We start from the raw sequence: 23,551 nt of genomic DNA on the forward strand, positions 1-23,551 counted from the left end.
TAGTTTTTGGTTGCTTGCTTTGTTTCATTTACAATAAGTGACTGAAACAGAAATGTGAGCTTGTGTTTTTATTAAATTATTTGGACAATAGTCTACTAGTTGACTGTACATTGTATACCTTACACAAGAAAATAATGTCATTTAAAAACAAGCTGACTCAAATTGTACTTGCGCGAATAGGCCAAAGATCTGAGTGGAATTGTTGCCATAATTCTACCATGTAGTCTGAATTAAAACTTTGACGAGATAGGTCAGATAAATCACGTAACTTTCTTCATAGTCATCATTATTATTGTTGGAATTTTGAGGTTAGTAGCAGCACATGAACGCATCATTTGAGGCCACATGGGCACAGCGCCGCCCTCGTTTACACTGCGCATGTGCAGTAAGTTCCGCGTATGACGACTTCTCCGCCCATCCTGCCCTAGCGGGTGGCGAACAGCGTGTAGCAGGGATGTCAACAACATCGGTCAGTGGGTCAGCTCGTTAAAGAAGATACTCGAGTTCGTTATGAAGCCATATGTCATGTATACGGCTCTGATTTTTAGCACCTGGCATTCCGCGCTTAGGGGTCAAGAAAAAATATATATTATGGTTACTAGGGGCAACGTTAGCCCACATCAGCTAGCGCTAGCATGCTAGCCACAATAGGAAAATAAGTCATTTTACTAGGCTTACAGAACAACGTGTCGAGCAAAAAAATGCTAATGAAATAGATAAAGTTATGTTTTATTGAGTGTGTTTCATTGTGTAAAAAAATTAACGTTAACGTTAACGTTAATATGGAGAAGGTGGAAGCGGTTTAGTCTTGGTGATTTCACTGTTTTTCTCTTTGAAGATAAGAATGAGCTGGTTTTCTGATATTCAAGCTAATCAGGCTGTAACAATAACGTTGTACGTTAACGTTAACATTGTATTGGAGACAAAGTTAGTAGTAATTTAATTTGTGTTGGGTTTGCCGAGGTCATCCCTTCCCAGTTATTATCTTGAAATGGGTAAACAGCGCCCCTCTGGGCCGCTATACAGGTAAACGTTAGTCAGTGTGTGTGGTGAGAAATGGTATAGCACTCCCGACGTGCAGCCAATCACGCGTAGTTGACGTCATTCAATTAAAACATTATTTTATAGCCTTGAATTGCCCCTGACCTGATTTGCTATATTCCAGTAAATGTGTCTGGATTTTCATCAGAATGTTCCCTATGCCAGTCAATGAGATTGATTCGGCCCAAGCCTTCTTTGAATTCATAGCTGTCCGTCTCTGTCCCAGGGAACCAAATGAAACATGATCACTACGGAGGCTGCAAGAGAGTTCCAGGCCAAAGCACGCAAACACAAAGAGCAGCTGAGGAGATGTTTATCATCTGCGTTATCTGCAGACCTTTACAGGTAAGGCATGTGACACTACAGAATGAGCTGATCGGTCATTGGTCAAAAATGTCAATACAATTGTTTTTCTATTTATAAAAGACCTGTGTCTTAAAGTTTTCCCTCTGTAGTCGAATCAATGAAGGGCTGTGAAAAGGAAAAACTCAGATTTAATCTGGAGCCTCTGGATTGCCTTCTCTCCTCTATACAATAGGACTGAACTGCACCTGCTGGTTCATCCAGTTTGATCAGAACCATTGCTGTCATATTAAAGGTTTTACCCCAAATCTCTTTAAAAAAAAATCAAAAAAATAACCCTGATTATTTTAGTGGGTGGATATCAGCCTTTAATCTATTTTTAGATGGGGCGTCTAATTATTAAGTTGCATTATTGCTTTTTTTGATCAGCTTAGAATGAGCCCATCATATCTCCGTAGGGAAGAGTCCTCTTCACAGGGTTGGGTTGCACTGCTGTTATTCATATCTATTCTTTCAGCCAGTTGCGGAGCCTTTGGCTTCCTTTAGTTACCCAAGGGCCACTGTAATTTTTCTACAAAAAACTAACCTAAAAAAAAAAAGCCAATGTTCGGAAAACATGAACTCACAAACTAGAAGAAACGATACTAATTATTTCACAAAGCGAAATGCAATAATCAGGTAAAATACAAATACAAAATGTAATATACCTTAATTAGATGTTAGTATTGTTATAGATAAGAGTGGGGGTTTCCCTCTGATATTAGGATCAATGAATAACACTCACTGAGCAGCATCACAGGAAACCCTACAAGAAAAAAGATCTCAAGAAAAAAGCCCCTATGGACCTTTCTGGTGGTTCTTTGGGTTTCAGGAGACAGGGATTTGATTCGGCATCAATTGGGCCACTTTTCATCAGAGTATTACAGTAATGGACATAGCCTTGGCAATTAAACCCCCTTTCGCCCTATTGCCTTAATTTCTGGGTCACCCAGATCAGTTATGAAGGCGGCAGGAGAGATACTGATGGGGAAGAAGGAACGGACTTCCCCAGGAGAAGTTTATCTGTTCATGGTCTGTTTTATTTTCATTATAGAAAATATATATATTCAATATTACGCATAAACCTTTTTTTCCCAGTCAACAGTAATGATGTTTTTGTCCTTTGAGGGAATTGCCCTTTGATAAAGTGTTTCAATGCGTCTGCCCAGGTTACTGCAGGAGGAGCTGGAGGCCGATGTGTCTCTGTGTGCTGGGTCCGGCTCGCTGCGAGCCCACAGAGCCGTACTGTTAGCCAGAGCTCCTGAACTCCTTCAGGGACGGACCCACAAAGACCCCTCCGTTGTTCATCTGTCTGGCTATGAGCTGTCCGGTTTGAAAGATTTCCTCAGGTAGGCAGCAGGCGGGTCAGATGTTTATTACCAATTTCCCTTTTTCTCTTTGGGTTTTAGACAATTCGTTTTTGCCCGTTTGGAAGAAAAGCTGTAATAATGTTTCTTAATGCCGCTCAGTAGTTTGACGTGAAGCAATAACTTCACATCTGCTGTGTAGTAGGGGACTTCAGAGACAACGTTTGTGTCTCTCTCGTCGTGTTGCAGTCTCACAGACTCCCCGACAGGGGGCGCCATGCGCCCCGTCTTTAATCTGCAGGATCTGCCGCTGTTTGCATGTGGTTTTTTGAAGGGCCTTCCCTCATGCTACTGTAGCTATTTAATATTGCGTCTGGTTTTCACGTCAATGTTAGGATTCTGAAGTGTGTCAGTGTTTATGATCCTCAGTGGATTTTCAGTGTAGCCGTTTCTCATCACGGTTTTACAGTCTTTGACCCACTGTTTCTGTCTCGTAAACAGTTTATAGTGAGGACAAGATGAAAGAGTTGCTATTGTTCGGTTAATTTATCATGGATGTAAAAGTCTTTTTAGAGCTCCTTTAATATCTCCCCATTGTAACATTGCTGAATTCAGATATCCGTGTAAGACACAACGTTTTGCATTCACAGGTATCCTTAGGTTTGAATTCATTTCATTTGTTTTACAATCCCCCCAAATTTAAAAAAACTATTCTCACCAGAAAAGTGCTAGCAATCTAAATCATGTCTTCTCTTCTGTGTTTTATATACATTTAATATCTTTGGGTCTTGGACTATTGGTCGAACAGAACATGCAATCTGAAACCACTTAAACATGTTTTGACTTGTTATTGACAGAATGGTTGATGAATTATTTCAATAAAACAGAATCAACAGATTACTTTTGATGATGATCCATCAGTCCTGGAAATTGCCTTCAAATTTGATACAGCAGCTGGTAACAACTCCTGTCAAATTGGCGCCAATTACAAGACAATCCCCTTACATTCTTGGTTCCAAGAATATAAACAATTTTTTTAACAAAGAACATCTCAACGTGACAACATCACATTTGCTATACGTTTTTATTCATTGGTCAAATTTGAAGTCACTTTAGAAAGTTGTTGAAATAGAGGAGACAACTTTAGGAAAATCCTGCGCACCTCCGGCTCGTTGGTGGCCTTCTGTGTCGCTGAAGTCACGTTGCATTCAAATGAGACTGTAATTCAGATAAATGTGAAAGGCCCAGTTGTAATTAACCCCCCTCCACCCGCTGCAGGCGACTGTACACCGAGGACCGGAGCATGCGGCCATGTGAGATAGTAGTCCCAGATACGGAGGGCTTAGGACCAGAAAGGTCTTCGCCTGTTCCCGACCAGATGGACCTTTGCAGTTCCTCTGACTCAGGTGAACAGATGAAGAACGCCTTATTATTCTGGGTTATGTGGCTGCTCAACTGCATTCACCCCTGTCATCTCAGCCGTGATCCATTTAGGAGCAAATCTCAGTCGGATCCCCTCTGCTGCTTCAGCTAATTGCAGCACGGCCACACTATGGATTCTTTTTTAAGTTTTAGCTCACAGTTAACAAAAGTTTTAGAGGTATGATCAAAGCTTTTACAGCTTTTTCACAGATACACGTACACACCTGTGTCATGTGTCTCACACTCTCTCTTCTTTCCTCTCTCCCCCCCGGCGTCCCTCCAGAGGCTGCTCTGGAGCCGGCCTCGGGCCTCGGAGCTGACTTGCTGGATCTGTACCAGAGGGGGGAGCAGTGTGACATCACCATCCAAGTAGCGGAGCAGGTCTTCTCCTGCCACAGGTTGAGCTTTTTTTCATATGGTGTGGAAGCCAAAAGCGCACCCTGTCCTTTATTCTTGTTATCCTACCAATGCCATCGTGGAGAGAGCATTTCATTGCAGCACATTCGCGTGATGTAAAAACACCACAGAGGTTGCACATCTGTCATTGGGTGACGCAGAGGTAGTAGTAGCAGCCGGTAACCATGGAGACAGGTTTCTCCCAGCTCGGGAGGTTGTCAGAGAGAGGAAGCCGGGCTATTTCTTTTGTTGCTCCGCAGCTCAGGTCTTTTGAACAAGAAGGTGTGAGGTGCTGACACAAGGACTGAATCTGGGCAACTCCAGCTTGATGCCTATTGCACAATAACATAGCACAGGAACATAGGACCCAAAGGCATAAAATAGAGAGCTTTTCAACATTTGCCTTTTCCAAAAAAGGGCTTTTGAAGGCCCAGCAAGTAAATTCACTTTGATTCGAGTGATGTTGTATCATGGATTAATCCATAGTCAGTGTTTTGCCTCCAGTCGACACACCCTCAGTTTGAAAAACAGGAGAACGGGCTGCTGTGGTCGGGAGCAAAGGGAAGACGAATGTCCTGGTTGACACAACAATTTAACGCGTGCATGTAGAGAGAGTTCCCATAATCCAAGACAGATTAAAAACTGTGGATTGAGGTTTTCTGTAATAATGAAAATAAAAACCTAATCTGCGTTAACAAAGTACTGGGTACTAAGAAAGGAATTTATTGTTATAATTAGTTACACAGCGCAGTGCAGCTTGGTAGTGAGTTGAATATAATAATTTGTTATACTCTTATGTTGTGAAGTTAATGTGTCTCTTGTATGTCATTCAATGTTCAAGGAATATTTGGGAATTGAAAATGATTTGAATATGTTTCTTATGGCACTGATATTAATTCCCAAATCAAATCTTTCTGTACGGATACCAAGTTATTAGTCAGAATTTAAGATCAGAGGACCACAGGCATTTTTAGCAGAGTTAGGGAAATAGTGCTGGGGATTCGATCAGCTGCAGATTAATCCACATTTGTCATGCTGGTGATTTTTTTATGGCAGCTCTACAGTGTCTGTGGCAAACAGCAGTGTCATCTTTATGTCTCCGTGTAATACGGTTGAGCGGCTCATCGAATGTTTAATAGTCCCCGATGCTCCAGAGGAATGAGACACGTCATGCTTCGAGGAGCACGTGCTGATTGTTAAAGGGATACATTTTGTTTCGTTGCTTTGTGTTGCATACCATTTATAATATCACCAGTTATGTTCTTTTTTTAAGCTAATTAAGCACTATTTCTGTATCCGAGAGTACAATCTTCAGAGGAAGGGGATAGAAAAAACACTGTCTCAAGAGACCACAGAACACGCATGATATACTGTATTTGTCTGTTCAAAGACACTAAAGTGCACACAGGCCCGCCAGATGACAAGTGAAATATTAAAACGGTGGGTGGATCTGACATGGCGCTGCCTGCTTTTTGGGGTTTCTAGGGCAATCCTGTGCGCGCGGTCCCAGTACTTCCGAGCCATGCTGAGCGGGAGTTGGATGGAGAGCTCCAGACAGTGCATCACTCTGCAAGGGTAAGACTGGCGCCTCAGCGTAGTCGTGCTTCAGGTCACATGGGTCTATAGCAACACCTCCGGTCTTGGCCCGGCACCGCTACAATTCATTGCTAAAACGACACGGCTGAATTACTACATGTGCCGCATTAATTATTCAGGCCTCGCAGCCGAGATGGCTCGGTACAGTATGGGGGGTTGGGCGGCGGGGGGGTCACTCACAAAGCCATGTTTGAACTCCACATGCTCGCAGCCATCCACTACCGGTGGAATTGCAAATGGCTCGCTCAGATTTTCCGCAAAGCAAGGTTGCGCCTAAACATCTTGTCTTCCACCGCCTGCTGAATAGCCCCCCCCCCCGCCGCCAACCCGGCCCCCACCGCCAGTCTTGTAGAGGCAAATGAGGACCACTATTTTCCTCCAGGGAGAGACGTGTGGCCGCCTCGGACTGATCTGAGGGTAACAGGGGTAGACTTGGCTGTCAGAGTAAGGCACTGCTGCGTTTATGGGGGGAGGGGGGTTCTCTAGGACAGACAGAGTAGAACACTGTGTTCCTGCATTCAGCAAGATGATATTAGGCTGGCCTTGGGGACAGTTCTGTGTGTTGACAGGGGGAGTACGAGCTTTTATTTTGTTAACCGTTCCAGTTTAGGGCCAGATGAGATGGAGATCCTGCTCCAGTTCATGTATGGGGCCATTGTGGACCTGCCAGTTGGAGCCAGTGCCAGGTACTGTGAGAAATGAGCATACAGGGCGCTAAGCATAGCACCTGATCACAATGTGGTGTCTTCTGTCCCACAGTCAGGTGGTGTTGGCAGCAGACATGTTGGGTTTAGAGGGACTGAAGGATGTGGTGGAGATGGTTTTGACCCGAGACTACTGCCGCTTCTTCCCCAAGGTCAGCAAACGTCCATTTGAGTAGAAAAGAAGGAGTTTAATGGCTTAATATATATTCTCTACATGTAAATAGGTGTGATATGTATCAGGTAAGTTCACATGTGCAGAATTGCAGATACTTCAAATATTTTGAATATTGCTATCTTCAATATGAACTTGAATTCCAACGTTAGTAATTTAACTTCATCTTTGTAAAATAATAATAAGGCTTTTGTTCACATCATTTTAAGTGTGCCTTCCTGAACGCAAACATGAATAAAATCAGTGTAAATGCCAACATAGCAAGTAGCCAGATGAAAAGATTTAACGCCTCCGTAAACCACCCACTTACACATCACAATGGCACAGAAATCTGTTGCCTGTTCTCACCACTGGGTTTGTGAAGCGAGACCAGGTTCATCCCACACTGCTTCACATTTGGACCAGTACTCACCTCTTTAATGGGTCCAGTATTTCTTTGTTTGTCAAGGTCATTAAAAATTCAGTTACATTCATTAATCACTGTGGGCCACGGAATAAGTTTTGGTGCACCACAATAATCCCGGACCTTGAGTTACATCACATCCACGTTATTCACAGATTTGAAACCTAAAAAATTAACACAGCAGCTGGTAATGAGGAGATAAAGCCTGTCAATAGAGAGTGATGTGATCCATATATCAATCTGAATGCAGAGCGTGATCAACACACCTCATCAAATGTTATTGAGTCTAAATGATGGTTTGCATTTCCCTACTCAGAATATTCTCTGTAATCCTCTTATGGTATGTCAGTGATCCCTTTGTGGTCCAGAACAACAGTGACACGGCAGTACGAGGAGCATCACAGCTGAGCACAAATCCCATTTGCATTTCTTTGGCTTACAACTTGTTGATTTGATATGCCGTCTGCATGCTCAGTGTCAACAGTGATGCTGTTTTCCCTCTTTGTCAGCCGATTGACGGGGTTCAGAAAACGGTTCTGGAGTGCCTGTCCCTCACGCACGCCTTAGGCCTTCAAAGCCTCCACGTGCTGTGTAAGAGGTGAGTGTGTGCGGCTGCTTTTCTCTAAATGTATTACAGATGGAAAATGATGAGCATAAACATTTGGGAAAGTCACTCTGTTTTAATTAATCCTCAAACTATTTAGATTTGACCTTTTAAGTTGCTTGTATAATTTGAAAAGGGCAACACATTAACCTGCCACCATTCTCGCCACTGCAAGTAACATCAGCATCTTGTTGCTAGGTAACAAGGCAAGTGAGTTCATACTTCTGTTTTATTAAGTCGCCTGGGGTTACTTGTGGAATAAAATTGGCCTTAATGTATTTTTGAGTGCACCACTAGTGAAAATTTGTGATTATTGAAATGAATTACTCTGCATAAATACACAATGTCTTACGTGTCTTGATGGATTAGTGTGGTTTTAACTTGAATAAAGGGTAGTTGAGTGCAGTGAATCAGTGTTAATTCCACATCTAAAGATTGCGGTTCAGTAATCACTTTGTACACACGAGTATATCGCCCTGCTCCTGCATGACAGCGAAGTGGAAGCCTCTACGCTGGCATGTCTCTATATCTCAGCACGCTTCAAAGCTTTTGTCCCTTTTCTCTAGTTTCATTCGAATGTGCACAAACGGAGAACATTTCATTTCCACTGCAGCGGAAGCTTCCGCAAGCAAACTGTGCTCCTGATTTAAGGTGAGAGGGGGGGGGGTGTGTCTCTGCCGAGTCTCAATGAGTCATGCGAGTGTGATGGTGAGTCGAGCTGCGCTGCTCTGTGCAAGCAGCGCGTCGCTCACCTCCCCGCCCTCGCTTGCTCCGTTCGCCCCTCGAGAGGAGCTCTGCCGACCGCCGCCTCGACCCCGGGGGCCGGAGACGCCTCGCTTTCACACTGCAGGGACGTAGCGAAGGGCCCTCCTGCGTTAGTTCGAGCGATTAAGGGGAAGTACCCCGAGTTGGCCAGAAACCAAGCGCTCCTGTTACAGATGCTCTCTCCAATGTGTACTTCCAGGTGGGTTGCCGATCATTTCGTGAAGACATGGTGTGAGAGGAACTTCTCCCTCTTGTCCCCTGAGCTCCACTTATCCTGTCTGACGGAGGTAACTGAGACCATGGTGAGTTCCCCCCTCGGCAGCAGCACGGTAATCATGTAATTGCACAAAATATCATCAACCCATTCGCCAGTTTTTTTCCACAGGAAGGAAACTGGCACATAATCCAATCAAACATGCCCTTCATTGAATTGTCAGTTATTAAATACGGACTCATTTAGGATTATGATGTGGACGCACACAGGCGGGGAGTGATCCAGCCTTGTAATTGATAATTTAATCTCCTGTCTGTCTTTCGTCACTTCCAAAGAGTTGGGGTACGCTCTCTGAGCAAAGCGAGACAACCATACCCTTGTTTGCCTTTTTATAAAGACCTGTTCAGATCTGGCCAAGAACCATTAAACAATTCCTGGACTCCCTCCACCGATCAATATGTTCTGGACAGAGATAAAAGGATTGACTTGATTCTGTGTCTTCACCTCGCCAGAGTTTTTCTAGCTGATGGATGTTTCCTTTCAGACCGTCCACAACGCGGTCACCATGCTCTGCGGCACCGAGCAGTTGATCGGCAGCCTCCCAGAAGTCAAGTGGGCCCAGCAGGTGAGAAGTCTCGCCACGGAGCTCCAGGAGCAGAGCCTGCACGTCATTGTCCAACATCTCCCCAGAGTCATCCTCACTCAGGCCTTCTGGGACCTCTGCAGGGTAAGGCGGGCAGCCACGCTGATGCACCCTCCTTCGCGGAGATGACGGTGCGACGTTCTCGGGACGTAGGCCTCCACGTCCTCTTTATAACCGCTGCCTTCCGTTGCAGAGGGAGGAGTCTACCCGCGAGCCGGCGTCGTTGAAAAAGCTGTGTTCGGCCATCCGAGACGGTGTGACGGTCGACAACTGCTGCGATCTCTTCGCTGCCGTGCACCATCTATGTGGAGATGACGTGGAGGAAGAAGGGGGGCGGAAACAAGAGGAGGTGAAAATGAAGCACATTTTGTGTACTGAACCAGTTGCCTTTTCAAAATCAGACCTCACATTGACAAATAGGCTTTGCTCACATCTGAGTTGTTACCTCTGGTCCCATTTGGTCTTGTTCACTAACACCAGGGACAACAAAGTCAATGTAACCTGAAGTCTGACCGAACAGCTGCTCTAAAACTGCCTAAAAAAGTGACCTACTTCGTAGCAAACGCTGTCAACTAATTAATATTCACTTACTAGCTTTTGCCCGAGCTTTCCACTGCTGCAATTTTTGCTTCCTCAGGGTAAGATGTTTGGGCAAAATAGCTCGCAACCATCTGATTTAAATCCGAGATTAGAGAGTTGGATCAACAGTGGTGGGATTCCCAGAGAGACTTCTAACCATTTAACCGGGAGAGGCTGTTGGAACCTAAAGCTGGGAACTGGACCTTGAGATACTTTGAATGCCTCTGCAGCAGCCTTGGCCAAAGGCATATGTGTCTTATGTGTTTGTAAGCTAAGAAATTGTCTTTCTGGGTCCGCTGACCATAAACACTGATTGGACTGCCTTTGTAGAAGGAGGTGAATTTTTCCTTTTGTTGGTTGGAAATCCATTTGATCCCTTAACCAGGCTTTTTGTTTTTGTTCGCTGCAGCAAGCGAACCAAACCACAGGTGTGAACACGGCTCTGCCTTTCCACTCTGAAATGTTTGCTCTCTAACCTTCAACTGGAGTTACCTAAAAATCCTTTTGAACAACCATAATGTTTTTCCTCATTGTCATCATGTGCTTTACTTCATTCTGGATAAAGCTTCGGAGGAGCAAACTTCCCATCTACTTGGCATTTCAGACCAAAGCAAGGACCTTAGGATAAGTGTGTTCTTAGGGTTGGTCTGAATGGGTCAGCATGCGTTTGGATGTGAGACAGGTCTTCGATGTGTTCGGTAGGGAGAACATGCCCTTCCATGGTGGACATTCTCGGAACTTTGGCCATATTCATTCATTCGTCATCAGCAGTGCTCTGTTGTGTAATTTAATTCACTACAACAGTCAAATAACAAGGAGCGCAGAGAGTTTTGTTGATCTCTTAAAGCTCAAGCTGTGTTGTTTCAGACGTGTGTGCACGAGAAAAACCAAATGTGGACACTCTTGACGGAGAAACGTCTAAGTATGAAATTAAGGTGATTTACATTTAAAAGTCTCAGACTGTGAGTTTGGTTCATTTTGGGGAGAAGAACTTTAAATCTGTCCAGCAGTCCAGAGCCTAAAATCCCCAAATGTATGGCGTGAGCAGGCAGGTAAATCCTGTGAGCTGCCTTCCAGTAGAAAGGGACCCGGCCGCTCAAGTGAAAGCACATAACCCCTGTAAGTACCGTACAGTATGGCACAATGGATTAGGCCGAGAGAGACCGTGACGTGTGCCAGCATCCGTCACTAATCTTCGGCTGTGTATCTGCCGGGGTGAGGTGTGTGTGTGTGTGTGTGTGTGTGTGTGTGTGTGTGGTCAGTACAGCGGAGGAGGTGGACGTAGCTCCTCCCCTGCCTTCCAGTCTTGTTTTTATAATCAGGCGTGGAAGCAGGAGAATGGGCATCGGCCACTGACATCACTGATTCCGCTCAAGGGAGCTCAAGTGGATTCTGCAATGGAGACAGGGGGGGGGGGAGCAGAGGAGGGGAGGGAGGGGTATTTGTTGCCATGGTGAAACGTTCTTCAAGCAGCTGCTGATTCGCTTGTGCCTTAGCGCACCCCTTTCCACCCAGCCCCCCCCCCCCTCCTCTCTCTCTCTCTCTCTCTTGCTCACTCACTCACTCTCTCCTCTGTGTAACCGCCAGCCGTTCAGGCAACAGATTTGTACGCTGCGCAGTCGTCTCTGGACCTTCCTGCTTCAGAGCTTTTACGCGGTCCGCCACACGCAGGGATGGGAGACCCTGTCCTCCCAACACCGTGAGCGGATACTGGCAGGTAAGGGAGGGAATCTCTTTTTGTAGTCCCACACGGCTGGATGTTGATGCTGCAGTGTGTGTTTATTTTCCCCTCCTCCCCTAACCCAACCTGAGGCTCTGCATCATTGGAGATGCACCGAAGCCCTCGGAGCGAGCTGATTTAATACTTAATACCTTCTATTTAGCGGCCTGGCGACTACGAACACATTTTTTTTGTTGCTTCATGCCAGCTACCTTTTCAACTGTCTTGGGCAGATGAGTGTCTATCACGGGGAAGGCAGCAGACACGCCATGCTTGTTTTTAAAGGGTGGGAGTGAAAGGGCTGGATCCCTGTGTTTTGGGGTCTGACCATCAATAGAAGCTTCCACAATGACAAATAATGTGCCGTTTTTTGTGCTGTAATGTGCTGAAATTCACTGCATGAATAATTTATTTGGCTGCTGCTATCATCGTGTCGCTATTACTGGTACATTTCTTGCCAGTGAAATTGTATCCCACGTCTGACATGCAAACATGAGTCAAGTAGCAAATAGAGTCCTTCGCTTCACTTTTGATTCTAAAATAAATCTGAAGCATGTGAAATCGTACTGTATTAAGTAAAGTCTGTGCTTTGTGTGGAATAGTCCTTACTCGACTGATCGATCCATTGATTTATTGTTTGCTTCCCAAAGGGTAAACACAGGGTCGGGAAATGGGAATTTGTGAATGACTAGAACAGATCCTCTGGCTCACACGCAAAGCAGCATCTTGGTGCAGCCTTTTTCGTCTTTTTTTTGGGGGGGATGTGAACGGTCAGTTTCGCAGACGACACTCGAACTGGCTGACGGATGATCTTCTGTCTTCCTTTTATCATTTTTTTCACAGAGGCCATTGATAAAGGGGACAACCGAAGACTTGGGAAAAAGCCTGTATTCACCAGCTCACAGGTAATATAACCATCCAGCCGTGCATTCACATTAAATTTACGCTTTAGTTTTGATTCGGAAACAAATCAACAATCAAGTTTCATGCGACTTCATACTCTTCGACTTAGCATGATGATGTGAACTTTTCACAGGCTCAGTGATGGCAGCCTGCGGCCTCCAGACGCCACATGCCCCGCCTTAACAGCAAAGAGATACAGTGTTGAATTAGCAGCAGGGCCCCTCGAAACCATGTACAGCTAAAATAAGCCTGGCAGAGGTGATCCAGGGTGGAATTGCCAACATGTTAGAGATCTCTGGTTAAGTGGTCCCACACAGTCAAAACTAGAACTTCGTCAGGCTTTTTCAGCTGAGTCTTGGAACCTGAATCCCTGAAGTCATTGTTCCAGGGACACGTTATGATTTCCCAGTTTGTCTAGATCGTTAATTTGTCTAGATCGAAAACTTCACAGAATGACACCAAGCAGAAAGACAGAGGGATTATTTCTTCAAACCACTTTCTGCTTTGAAACTTTCGAAACCAATTGTTAAAACCCGATTAGCCGTTTGTTTAGAGACAACAAAGGTCTCAGTAGACAGAGTGGATTTTTAGTTGGTGTTAGTCAGCATTTTTCTAGCACTGAAGTTATTCACTTTCATACAACCATGCTCTGCTTCTTTGCTGAATTATCCTGTGTCACAGTTACGTGACCAATTTTGTAATTTCTTTTTCCCCCTGCAGTCGAGGGCTGTAAAATGCCCTTCATCTGCCCCTGAGAGTCCTCCTGTGCTCAGGACACAGAGGGCCCCAAACACGACTCCCGCCTCTCAAAGCGCTGCATCAGCCATGAAGTCCGATGGACTGGGCTCAGCTATTAAACCGGGAGACGGCCACACGTCCAAGGCAAAGAGTGCCAAGAAGCCAGGAGACAGGAGTGCGGCGGCAAAGGCCAAGGCGCCGCCAGCCGGCATGCCGGTCGTCAACGGCTCAGGAGCCGCAGGCGCCAGGCGGGACGTAGCCAGCGCCAACGGCCCCCGAAGCTCTCACGGCACGAGAGAGCACGAAAAGAAGCCGAACCCCGGCGCAAGGCCCAAAACGTCTCCCCCGAGCTGCACATCTACGAGCCAGACCGGGGCAGCGAAGGCTCAGAAGAGCTCCGCAGGAAAGTCTGACAGCCCCGTTGGCGCCCGCCAAGCTCAGCCGAGCGCTTCCTCCACATCAGGCAGCGCCTCGCCGGAGAACGGTGCCAGCAGCCCTCGGAACGACGCCCACTCCATCCCAGGTTCAGTGTCTTTATTGACTTCTTTACATTTCATCAGTGTGGCGGGCACCAATTACAATGTAGGACGAGCTAAAGTGTCGACCACTCGGCTCCAGGCATCACACTGTAAAACCGCGCCAAGGACCTGCGGACTAATAAGTATGATGGATGCTGTGTGCCGGCCAAAAGGGCTTTGTGAGAGACGAGGGCAGTGCCACGTATCAATGTTTATCTAGGAGCAGCAGAGGGCAGAGCCTGCGCCGCGTTCCCACAGGGACGATGTTGTTAAGGAGGCGAGGTAACCCAGGCTGATTGTCGGTGGGGCCTCAGCCTCCCGTCCTGCAGGCACAATAAAAGGATGTGTCCTTGTAACCCTCACCAACAGCACATCACGCTCCCCCACTAAATATATAAACTGAGATCCAAACCAAGCGGCCAGGGACAATCTTCTGTTAACAGCTGTGCATGTGGTTTATTGTCTGTGCTTTAGGTGCAAAGTCCAAACACCAGGCGAAGGCGGTGAATAAGTCCCCACTGACAAAACCTCCTCATAAATCAGATACTGCAAAGATCAGCAGGTGAGTTTTATGGTGCTCTTCAGTGTGCTTCCCCCCCCACCCCCGGTCTTGTGTATTTAGTGAAATGCTACATGTACCACTAAAGGGCAATAAATGTTCCCCTTGGACGATCCACTCGGGAGGATCCACCTGATTCCATTCTACCGCTCAAGGCCTTTAAAAATACATTCAACTCAAATGTGGATTTGGGAGATTCTATTATGATTTAGGGAGTAAGTCAAGAATCCAGCTAACTTGTGGTTCCTAATAAATGAATTATTTAAAGAGCATTATAGAAATGGGAATGAGCAGAACTCAGAAAATATAAGACGCACTTGAGATATTCCTTATTTCTATATTATAAGTACAGATGGCAAACTTGACTTGAAGGACAAACATTTAAGCAAGTCAAAAATATATCATAATCTACATTTTTCATCATTTTCACCAAACATTTTTGACGTCAGCATTCATGGCCTAGTAAGAGAAACAGACGTCTGTACATTCAGTCATGTACACGCAGGACGAATAGAATGACAGCATCGCCCGGTTGTTGTTTTTAGGCCACGTGCGGCTGAGGTTAAAAGCATCTGTGAGGCGTTCTCTGACAAGCCTCTTATCTGTCCTTCAAAGATTTTTATAAATATCCCCCTCACAATCTGCCTTATCCAAACTCCATCTGTCATGGGAGCACATCAATATTTTAACAGTCTCCCTGGAAAGCAACCGTGCCAGCTAGCCAACAAATAGCTGATAGCCAAACAAAGCATCTTTGTATTGCCGTCTTGTGTAAAGAAACAGATGGCGCAGGTAACAGTTCATCTGTGGAGAATACAGATTACATTTTGGGGCGATTTATGTGGCAAAGTTAGCTTCTCTGGGATATTGAACACTCCTCTGACCTTTTTTTCAACTGACTCGTCACTGTTGTGGCAATCTCAGGTAGATTCTATCAAACTGAGTAGACAAAGATGTCACATGACGAGAAGCCGTTAGCCTCGGGCAAACAGCAAATCTTTACTAAAGTGTTCTTTGGTTCCTCAAAATATGTTCATAACCGGGGAAGAACATCCTTCACAAGGACACAAGTACCAAATGCCGTTCATTGATAATCAGCTCATGTCTGAGAAGCTTGTCCTCGACAAAATGGGAGGAAAAGGCTTTGCTGCCCCCCGCTGGTGTTGAATGTAAATGTGCTTCACCCTCCCTGCTACTCATTACATTACATTACTCCTCACATAGATATGATTTATTCACAATGTGAGCCAGAGGTATTCATTATGTGGGATCTTTTAAAAGAACGTGTGTGCCAAATCTGTGGTTTATTTGTGTGTCCATCGACCAATCCCAGTCCAACCAATAAGTCCAGTTCCAGAGAAAGTGGCAAAGTGAAGAGCGGTGCAGCAGAGAAGGCGTCGACTGGAGTGACGTCAGCAAAGGCTGAGCCCAAGGGACGAGGCACGCCAGACCACCATGGTGAGATGTTCACAGGCCGCTGGATACAAATGTCTATCAGTATCCCGTGGCAACGCCTTAATGTCCTGTTCTGTCTTTGGGTTAGTCTCTAAACATGGATCCGCCACCAAAAAGCCTGCCTCCCCCAGGAAAGAGAACGGCAAAGACGGTCTGAAATGCTCTGCACCAGACAAAGCAGCCAGTGAAGCACATAAAAAGATCACGAAACCGTCCTCGACGACTGGAGCCTCAGCTAAACCCTGTGCTAAGCCTCTGAAAACCTCTCAAGCCCCCTCCAAGCAATCTTCAGTTGTAGCTGCCAAGTGCGGCCCGAGGCCGAAAAGCGCCACCGATTTAGCTTCAGAGAAAGCTCCTCCAAAATCTGGAGGGCCTTCCAAAACCTCGGCGGCATCTGCCAAGAAATCCGGAACCAAAGAAAAAGAGGCTGTGAATGGTAATAATTTAGACTGTAAAGCACCAAGTGAGGGCAGCGGGGGGGTCGCAGTGCGTACAGAAAGTACGGAGGGAGCGCCCTCTGACCAGCCGGCAGGCCGGGGCGCAGGGGATCCACTCAGCCCTAAACTAGACCCGAGCCCTGAGCGGAGTCTCCAAGAGACTGAAATACCGCCACAAAGCGCCACCAGTGCTCCGGCAGCTTGCAAGCCCCCCCTTGGAAAATGTGCCAATGCGGATGATTGCAGGCTGACCGGCGGGAGCAAAGCGAAGCGCTGCCCAAGCGGTGTCATCCCAGCTCACGCCGGCGGAGGGCAGGCCCCCGGCATCGCCGAACGCCCCGCGGACCCCCCCTGCGGCGCGGGAAGCACCGGCGCGCCCTTAGAGGACTCCCCCTGGGGCGGCGCCCACCACCAGGTCAGCCCGGAGTCCGAGACGGGCAGCACGCACACCACGTCCTCCGACGACATCAAGCCCCGCTCGGAGGACTACGACGCCGGCGGCTCGCAGGACGACGACTGCTCCAACGACCGGGGCGTGTCCAAGTGCGGCACCATGCGCTGCCACGACTTCCTGGGCCGCAGCAGCAGCGACACCAGCACGCCCGAGGAGCTGAAGGCGTGCGAGGGCGGCGCCGGGCTGAGGGTGGAGGTGCGGCTGCGTGGGCGGGAAGCGGAAACCACCAGCGAGGAGGAGGCGGCGAGGCAGCGGCCTCGTTCCTGGCTGCACAGGGACGAAGTTCCCGCGGAGGAGGAGCAGCACTCGGAGGTGGAGGTGACCGTGAGAAGCGTGCCCGACCCGCAGCTCTTCTCCTCTGAGGAGGAGGACGAAGACGACGACGACGACGAGGCCACGGAAGACGAGAGGTCCGAGGTCGAGGTGATCCTGGGCCCGCTGCCGCCAACTGAACCCTCGCCGGTCTTCCAGGGGATCGTCAACCTGGCTTTCGACGACGGCGTGGACCAGGAGAACGACTACCAGTCCACCTCCAACTTCCGCCGCTCCGTGCTGCTCTCCGTCGACGAGTGCGAGGAGCTGGCCTCGGAGGAGGCCGGCGTCCAGACTCCGCCCCGACAGCCAGACGGCGCCGCAACTCCCTGTGACGTTTTTGAGTCCGACCCCGCCCCCTCCAGCGACCGACCGGACCACCAGCCGGGCCGCCTCCAAGGCGCAGACACGCAGCCCGAGGACCGGGGAGCAAAATCCTCCGTGTTCCTCACAGAGACATGGGAGCCTGCACAGGGGGGGAAGGAGGAGGAGGCCGGCAACCCCCTCCCGGATGCCAAGGCCAGAGACCTCCCTCCCCAGGAGCGCCCGTGCCACCTGGACCTGCGGCACACCGAACAATACGACGGGGGGCCACGCAGAAACCCGCCCCACACGTCAGAAAGCAGGAAAGCCGATTTCCATCTAGACTTAAATGAGCCTCAGCTGACAGGAGACCCTCCTGTACATGCTGCCCAATCTCCAGCAGGTAATGTATGATCTATGGACCCTTCCTAGGCCGCCCCCCCCCCCATATCTTACCCCTAATCTCCATCAGTAAAGGTTTAGTTTATCCCTGCAAGATCCATGCTCCTCCGCTTTGATCCCCAGACCCTCCCTACATCCAACGTACGCCCATCCCTCTTTGAGAAAATAAGGATACAGCGCAGAAACCAATTCACAAATACAAGTTCAAATTCCAAACCAGCCGTCATATTTTCATAGCTTCCTCTCATTTCAACCCATCGATTGTGTAGCTGTTGTAAATTTGAATTTGCAACATTGATATCCTTTTAAAGATGGAGATTGGTTTCATCGTAGCAAGCAAGCTAAAGCGTCCCAGCTCCCGTTAGACGGAGGCCTCTGGGCCCTGGCAACTCATGCAAAAAAAAAAAGGTGAAAGCACTGTTCATTTCATTAAGACTGATCATAGAATTGTATTTGTCAAAAACAATCTGCCTTGCGACAAGGCCTGTGACCTAGTCATACCGATGCACTTTTCATGTACAGAAAAATAAGATTTGTCATTATTTCCACAATTTCTTTTATGGAACAGCCTTTTATTATTTATTTTTTTCAAGCCATAGATAATTGGACATAGTCGATGGTGCTGTAAATATAATTTAAACATCAATGTATCATTGCCAAACCTAATGTGGTGTGTTGGCGTAATCACTATCGCGCTGACCGCTGAGACGCCGTTGTGCCGCGGCGACGTCGCTGAAGCTTGTGTTTCTTAAAACCCTGACAGCACAAACGCCCTCAGGAGCGTGTTGCTGTTCGTTCCGCCTCGTTGTGAAAGGTGACCGTTTGTGGCTTATCATGTGTTCAAGCGTTTTGAGAAGCACAAGCCCGGCTTCTCGGTGGTGGCCTCTGGGTTCACAGTAATGACACCAACGTGTGAACACGAATGTGTGGATGTTGATCTGCTATTTGCAGCACCTCCTCAAAATCTGTGTTCAGGTAAACTACGAGCAAGCAAAGTCCTTGAAATTACTTTTGAGTGACCACCTGTCTTTCAGGTTTAAAACCAAAGAAGCAGTTCAAAATAAATGAAACTAAACTGCAACTGCTTCTTAGAAAAGTGTGTAATACGGGGGAACTTTTTTTCTTTGCATCTCCTTGCTGTTCATTTATGTTATTTCTAATGTACCTTTTTGTTTGTATATTTTATTTTGCACTGCTCTGCAAACATTGCATGCTATTATTTAATTATTTTTGACATTCCCCTCTACCATCAGCCATTGTTTTATTTTGTATCCATTGTCCATTACCTTTTTGTCACTCCCTGTAGATGCATATGTGTTACTTTTGAAGAATACTGTGTTTATTTGTCTCTAAGCTTCTGTTGGGTAGGTTTGTCTAGTGTCCGTAGTCTCCTCTGTAAAGTATGTGATGTGTTTCTAGAGCGGCTGCCATGTCTCTTTCTTCACTACAGTATTCAGAATGAGTCACTCAGGCTCCATGCCGTTTTGTTTTCAATATCAAACAGTGAGAAAGACATGTCGTCCTTTTTGGAGAATGTAATAGAAAACCCAGAATGTCAGAAGGAGCTTGGTGTTGTGTCATCTTCTGTCAACCAATGCTTTCACGTTGTGACAGTATTTAAGTCTGTTCATTAGCGTCGCCCGTTCAGAGACCTGCACGTAAAATCTGCCAGAAAAAAAAGCACCTCCCTGTTACTGACCCCTACATGCAGTGTCAGCTTCCCTGTCGCCGCCCATGCATGCACGGCTCACTCTGCTCCAACGGGTGGACAAAGAGGTGCATCAAGGCCAGCGATCCTCCCTGCGTTACCTTTAAAGCAACTGTGTTCCGCTGACATATTTCCAGTTGGTGGAATTAAAGCTGTGTGACGGTACATCCATTTGACCAACACCTCTCCTCTACTGTGGAATGTCTTTCGAGAGACACGGTTGCATTAAGAGTAAACGTGCAGCAGCCCTCACTCTTGTACTGTAGACGGCAGTCGACTAGTCTCTGAAATGTGTGAAAAGAACTGTGGCGCAGTCGAGCAGTTTGTCATTTTGCAGTATTGTCAATTGTTTTTAGGGGACAATGGTTGTGACAGAATGGATCAAACCTGCAAACATGAGCGCCGGCCGTCCAAAGCCCTCTCTCCCATTTACGAGGCGGACGTGGGGGAGGCGTTTGAGCGCTGCTCGGACAGGGACAGGAATGTTAGAGCGAAGGCCGAGGAGGACGCGCATAGCGGGGACGATGGCAAAAGCAATGAGTTTGCAGAGCGGGACTGGAGCCTGCTCAGGCAGCTCCTCTCGGACCACGAGTCCAACCTGGGCGTCATTAACCCCGTGCCCGAGGAGCTCAACCTGGCCCAGTACCTCATCAAGCAGACGCTGTCCCTGTCGCGGGACTGCCTGGACTCGCAGGGCTTCCTGTCCCCGGAGAAGGAGACGTTCAAGCGCTGGGCGGAGCTCATCTCGCCCATGGAGGACTCCTCCACCAGCATCACGGTGACCAGCTTCTCCCCAGAGGACGCGGCGTCTCCACAGGGGGAGTGGACCATCGTGGAGCTGGAGACGCACCACTGAGCGGCTGCCGGACAGTTCGCACCTTCTCTGTGAGCTCCGAGCGTCTTTATGTCAAATTTGTCTTAATTCATCGTCATTGATTATAACGCCTTTTTACTGGACTCTGCAGAAGTCGGGGCTTTGCAGCGTGGACAGTTTTTTTTTTTTTCTTCTTTTTTTTTTTACAAATGGGCTGTTATGCATGCTGATATTTTTTGTTTTGTTTGACTGTTTAATTGAAAAGAAGAGAGTAAGAAAAAAACATCTTTCTCATGACAGTCTTCTAATAATATGGTTGACTGAAGTTTCTTAAAGAAAAAATAGTATTGGCCTCCTGGCTTGCATTTAGTGTAATTGAAAATAAAGGTCTGTGTTTATTGAAAAAAGAAAAGTGTCACTTATTCATATACAAATCAAACTTTGGACTCGAACTTTGGAACGGGTCCTGCAGCCACAAACATTTTGCTGGCACTACTCCCTCTGGGTCTTTTAATAACATTCTCCTGGCATCATTGGAAGCTACTTGAAGTCTCTGTCACCTCGTTTTTCTTGAGTATCGATTGATGTACAGTATGCTCTAAACATAGATTCTTCACTCCACCTGTACACACACTAAAGTTGTGTGTGAGAGTTAGCTTGTGCATACATCCTACAACATGCCCAGATATTTCATTATCATCTGTCATCAGCTCTCTTGAGAAATGACCAAGATATTTTACTTAGACACCAAGAAGTCATGGAATGGTTTACCTTTGTCCTCTTTGGTTCGTCAGATCAAACATGGCACTTTTCAACGTTTCTCACCTTACTTATATACCACAGAGTTCCTGAAGTGTAATATGGAGCATTACCATTCCTGCAATCAGTATTACAGGTTTTTATTTGTTTGGACAGATTGTCCGTGAAGAGATTAAAGAGAAGAGTTGGACACCATTGCTGACACCAAGTGAGACACTTTGTCCCTTTTGTCTTGAAACTTTGTTTTTGTAATTTATGTCTATTTAGTGTATTTCACCGATGTTATTATTAACTCTTAAACATTTGCTTTCTGGGACATGAACTCATGACGAGTTAAAATGTAGAAGGTTCATTCCGACACAACAGTTCATGTAAATCAGCACAAGTAGTGACCTCAAACTAATGGACGTTGAATAAGGAACAAATACAGTAGAAGGCCACGCTTTAAGCTACTGAGGCATTTTAACGTGGATTGACGCGCTGCCTGTTGCCTTTCATTTGAGATGCGGTTTAGTCCATTTATTCGCTATCTGATGCCTCACATCACACGTTACACGCATACATCCACACGCCATATACAGCGGTTCATTCTAGTCCGGTAAGAAACACCTGCCGATTCCCCAAAGGTTCCTACCCTATAAATCCTGACCCGCCCTCTCGTGGCGGCACGCCAGCACAACACGACCCGAAGCAGCTACCTCGTGCGAATGTACCGTGACGCCATTAGTCCAACGAGACCCCCCAAAACCCGTTTTGTAGTGGTCTTTATTGACCACGTGCCTGCGTCATGTCTCCGTCCGAAGCAAAGACTCCCGAGTGGAAAACAACCATCATAGTCAGCTCGTCTCTGCAGGTTCTTCACCCCTCAGACAAGTGAACATATGGGTCTGCTTCAGAGTCCACTTTATGGTCGATGGGACACATTCCTAAATCTAGCAGCCACGCCATTCATTTTCATTGTTGGTTTGTTTTGGCTGGTGAGAGAATCCAACCTAGAAAGCGCCTGAACGTGACTGAATACTAATCTCCAACTCTGGATTGTTAGCTAACTTAGCTAGCTGAAACACAGGTCGCTAAATGTGTGCTAGGATAACAACTGTTGTTGAAATGTCACTCAGTCAACCGCGCCTAAATTAAATCTGTGTTAAGATGTACTAATGTAATGGTCTGTATTTGTTTGGACCAGAACCACGACACCAACAGGATCTTAAGCGGCCAGCAGCACCGAGTCAGGTTTTCGGACAGCGTTCAGTCTGGAGCCTTTATTTTTCCTCTGTCAGGTAAACCTTCTGTATTACCTGCATGACTCAGTAACTCCAACCCTCCGGAGGCATCTCTAGACCCTCCTGTTTCTAAACCCACCCAACAACATCAGCTCTGCATGAGGCATTTCCTACAATCTGCAATGGATGTGATGCCGTTAGTTGCATTTTGTGTCTAGTAGCAGTCTACTGTTTATATGATTTTCCTAGGTACTGCATTTCTATTGGTTGACCCCCAAGACCTCCTCGGACATTTGGAGGAGTCTGGACTCATTGAGAGGATACAGACTTTTGTGCAAGTACACAGGAACAGTTTCCTACTCCTCTTCGCCCCCTTTAATGGGAAAAAAGAGTTGGAAATATTATCGATGGTTCAACGCAGGTACTTTGAGGAGTGAATCACATGGCAGGGCGTTGCCCTCTGGTTTGGCTCGCATAACACTAACGAGGTAATGGTGACATTATTATATTAAGATTCTTGTTATTTTGTTTTTCACTGTTTCAGATTCTTTGGCAGCAATCTCAGGATCCTGCCTGTACGAAACAACGCAGAGCTCGTCAAAGGAATGTTGACAATTGCCAAGGTAAAAGGTGCCCAGCAGTCCTTGTGTGACGCTTCGACATGCCGTTGTTCCCTCGTGGCTCCGTTGGAGTTAGCCAAGGCTCCTTCTGTCCGCAGGCCACCAGTAAGCCGCACGTAGACCTGATCCGCGATCGGATGTCCGTGGCCCGGGCTCACGTCGTCGAAAGCAGTCCCGTGTGGGAGATGCTTAGAGACCTTCTGTAAAGCCCAGCACACGTCCCACCAGTTGTTCAGACACACACACACACACACACACACACACACACACGTAACACGCGTTCTGTTTTATTTGATGCTGACCAGTACAAGCGTTGCTTGGCAAATGTTCAAAAGCAAGTTTAAAAAATGTGTTTCAATATTTTTGTACGGTTTGTTCTATTTTGTATTTCACATTTTTGGCATAAAAAAAAGAATAAATTAAAGCATGACAATAACC

General features: G+C 46.8%; 2 protein-coding genes across 3 annotated transcripts; both read left to right on the plus strand.

Annotated features, from left to right (window-relative positions):
• The first annotated feature begins 370 nt into the window (after nt 1–370).
• On the plus strand, nt 371–20,689 carry btbd8 (BTB domain containing 8). Its single transcript, XM_037469079.2, has 19 exons — nt 371–469; nt 1,268–1,386; nt 2,553–2,732; nt 3,969–4,096; nt 4,396–4,510; nt 5,994–6,083; nt 6,710–6,790; nt 6,864–6,960; nt 7,893–7,981; nt 8,952–9,054; nt 9,511–9,693; nt 9,803–9,958; nt 11,776–11,905; nt 12,752–12,813; nt 13,532–14,072; nt 14,542–14,629; nt 15,960–16,084; nt 16,170–17,990; nt 20,054–20,689. Exons 2-19 carry the CDS (start codon nt 1,283–1,285, stop codon nt 20,551–20,553), a joined length of 4,593 nt encoding a protein of 1,530 aa, XP_037324976.2. The 5' UTR covers nt 371–469; nt 1,268–1,282; the 3' UTR covers nt 20,554–20,689.
• Nucleotides 20,690–21,493: 804 nt separating this feature from the next.
• LOC119216346 (protein SPO16 homolog) lies at nt 21,494–23,547 on the plus strand. 2 transcript variants are annotated; one of them, XM_037469082.2, is made up of 5 exons: nt 21,494–22,123; nt 22,457–22,550; nt 22,743–22,914; nt 23,038–23,116; nt 23,212–23,542. In XM_037469082.2, exons 1-5 carry the CDS (start codon nt 22,058–22,060, stop codon nt 23,317–23,319), a joined length of 519 nt encoding a protein of 172 aa, XP_037324979.1. In that variant the 5' UTR covers nt 21,494–22,057; the 3' UTR covers nt 23,320–23,542. The 2 variants fall into 2 exon arrangements, with proteins under 2 accessions (XP_037324979.1, XP_037324978.2); XM_037469081.2 differs by lacking the exon at nt 21,494–22,123 and adding an exon at nt 22,144–22,247 and having other exon boundaries at nt 23,212–23,547.
• The last annotated feature ends 4 nt before the right edge of the window (nt 23,548–23,551 follow it).

This window comes from Pungitius pungitius, chromosome 7, assembly GCF_949316345.1.
Source record: "Pungitius pungitius chromosome 7, fPunPun2.1, whole genome shotgun sequence".
Classification (NCBI taxonomy): Eukaryota; Metazoa; Chordata; class Actinopteri; order Perciformes; family Gasterosteidae; genus Pungitius; species Pungitius pungitius.

Bases quoted from the DNA above. Each gene is read 5' to 3' on its own strand.
- btbd8 (XM_037469079.2), top strand. From the start codon at position 1,283: ATGATCACTACGGAGGCTGCAAGAGAGTTCCAGGCCAAAGCACGCAAA. The intron at 11,906-12,751 runs GTAAGGGAGGGA...TTTTTTTCACAG, and splicing joins CCGTGAGCGGATACTGGCAG to AGGCCATTGATAAAGGGGAC. The intron at 14,073-14,541 runs GTTCAGTGTCTT...TCTGTGCTTTAG, and splicing joins CGACGCCCACTCCATCCCAG to GTGCAAAGTCCAAACACCAG.
- LOC119216346 (XM_037469081.2), top strand. From the start codon at position 22,152: ATGGGTCTGCTTCAGAGTCCACTTTATGGTCGATGGGACACATTCCTA. The intron at 22,915-23,037 runs GTACTTTGAGGA...TCACTGTTTCAG, and splicing joins TTATCGATGGTTCAACGCAG to ATTCTTTGGCAGCAATCTCA. The intron at 23,117-23,211 runs GTAAAAGGTGCC...TTCTGTCCGCAG, and splicing joins GAATGTTGACAATTGCCAAG to GCCACCAGTAAGCCGCACGT.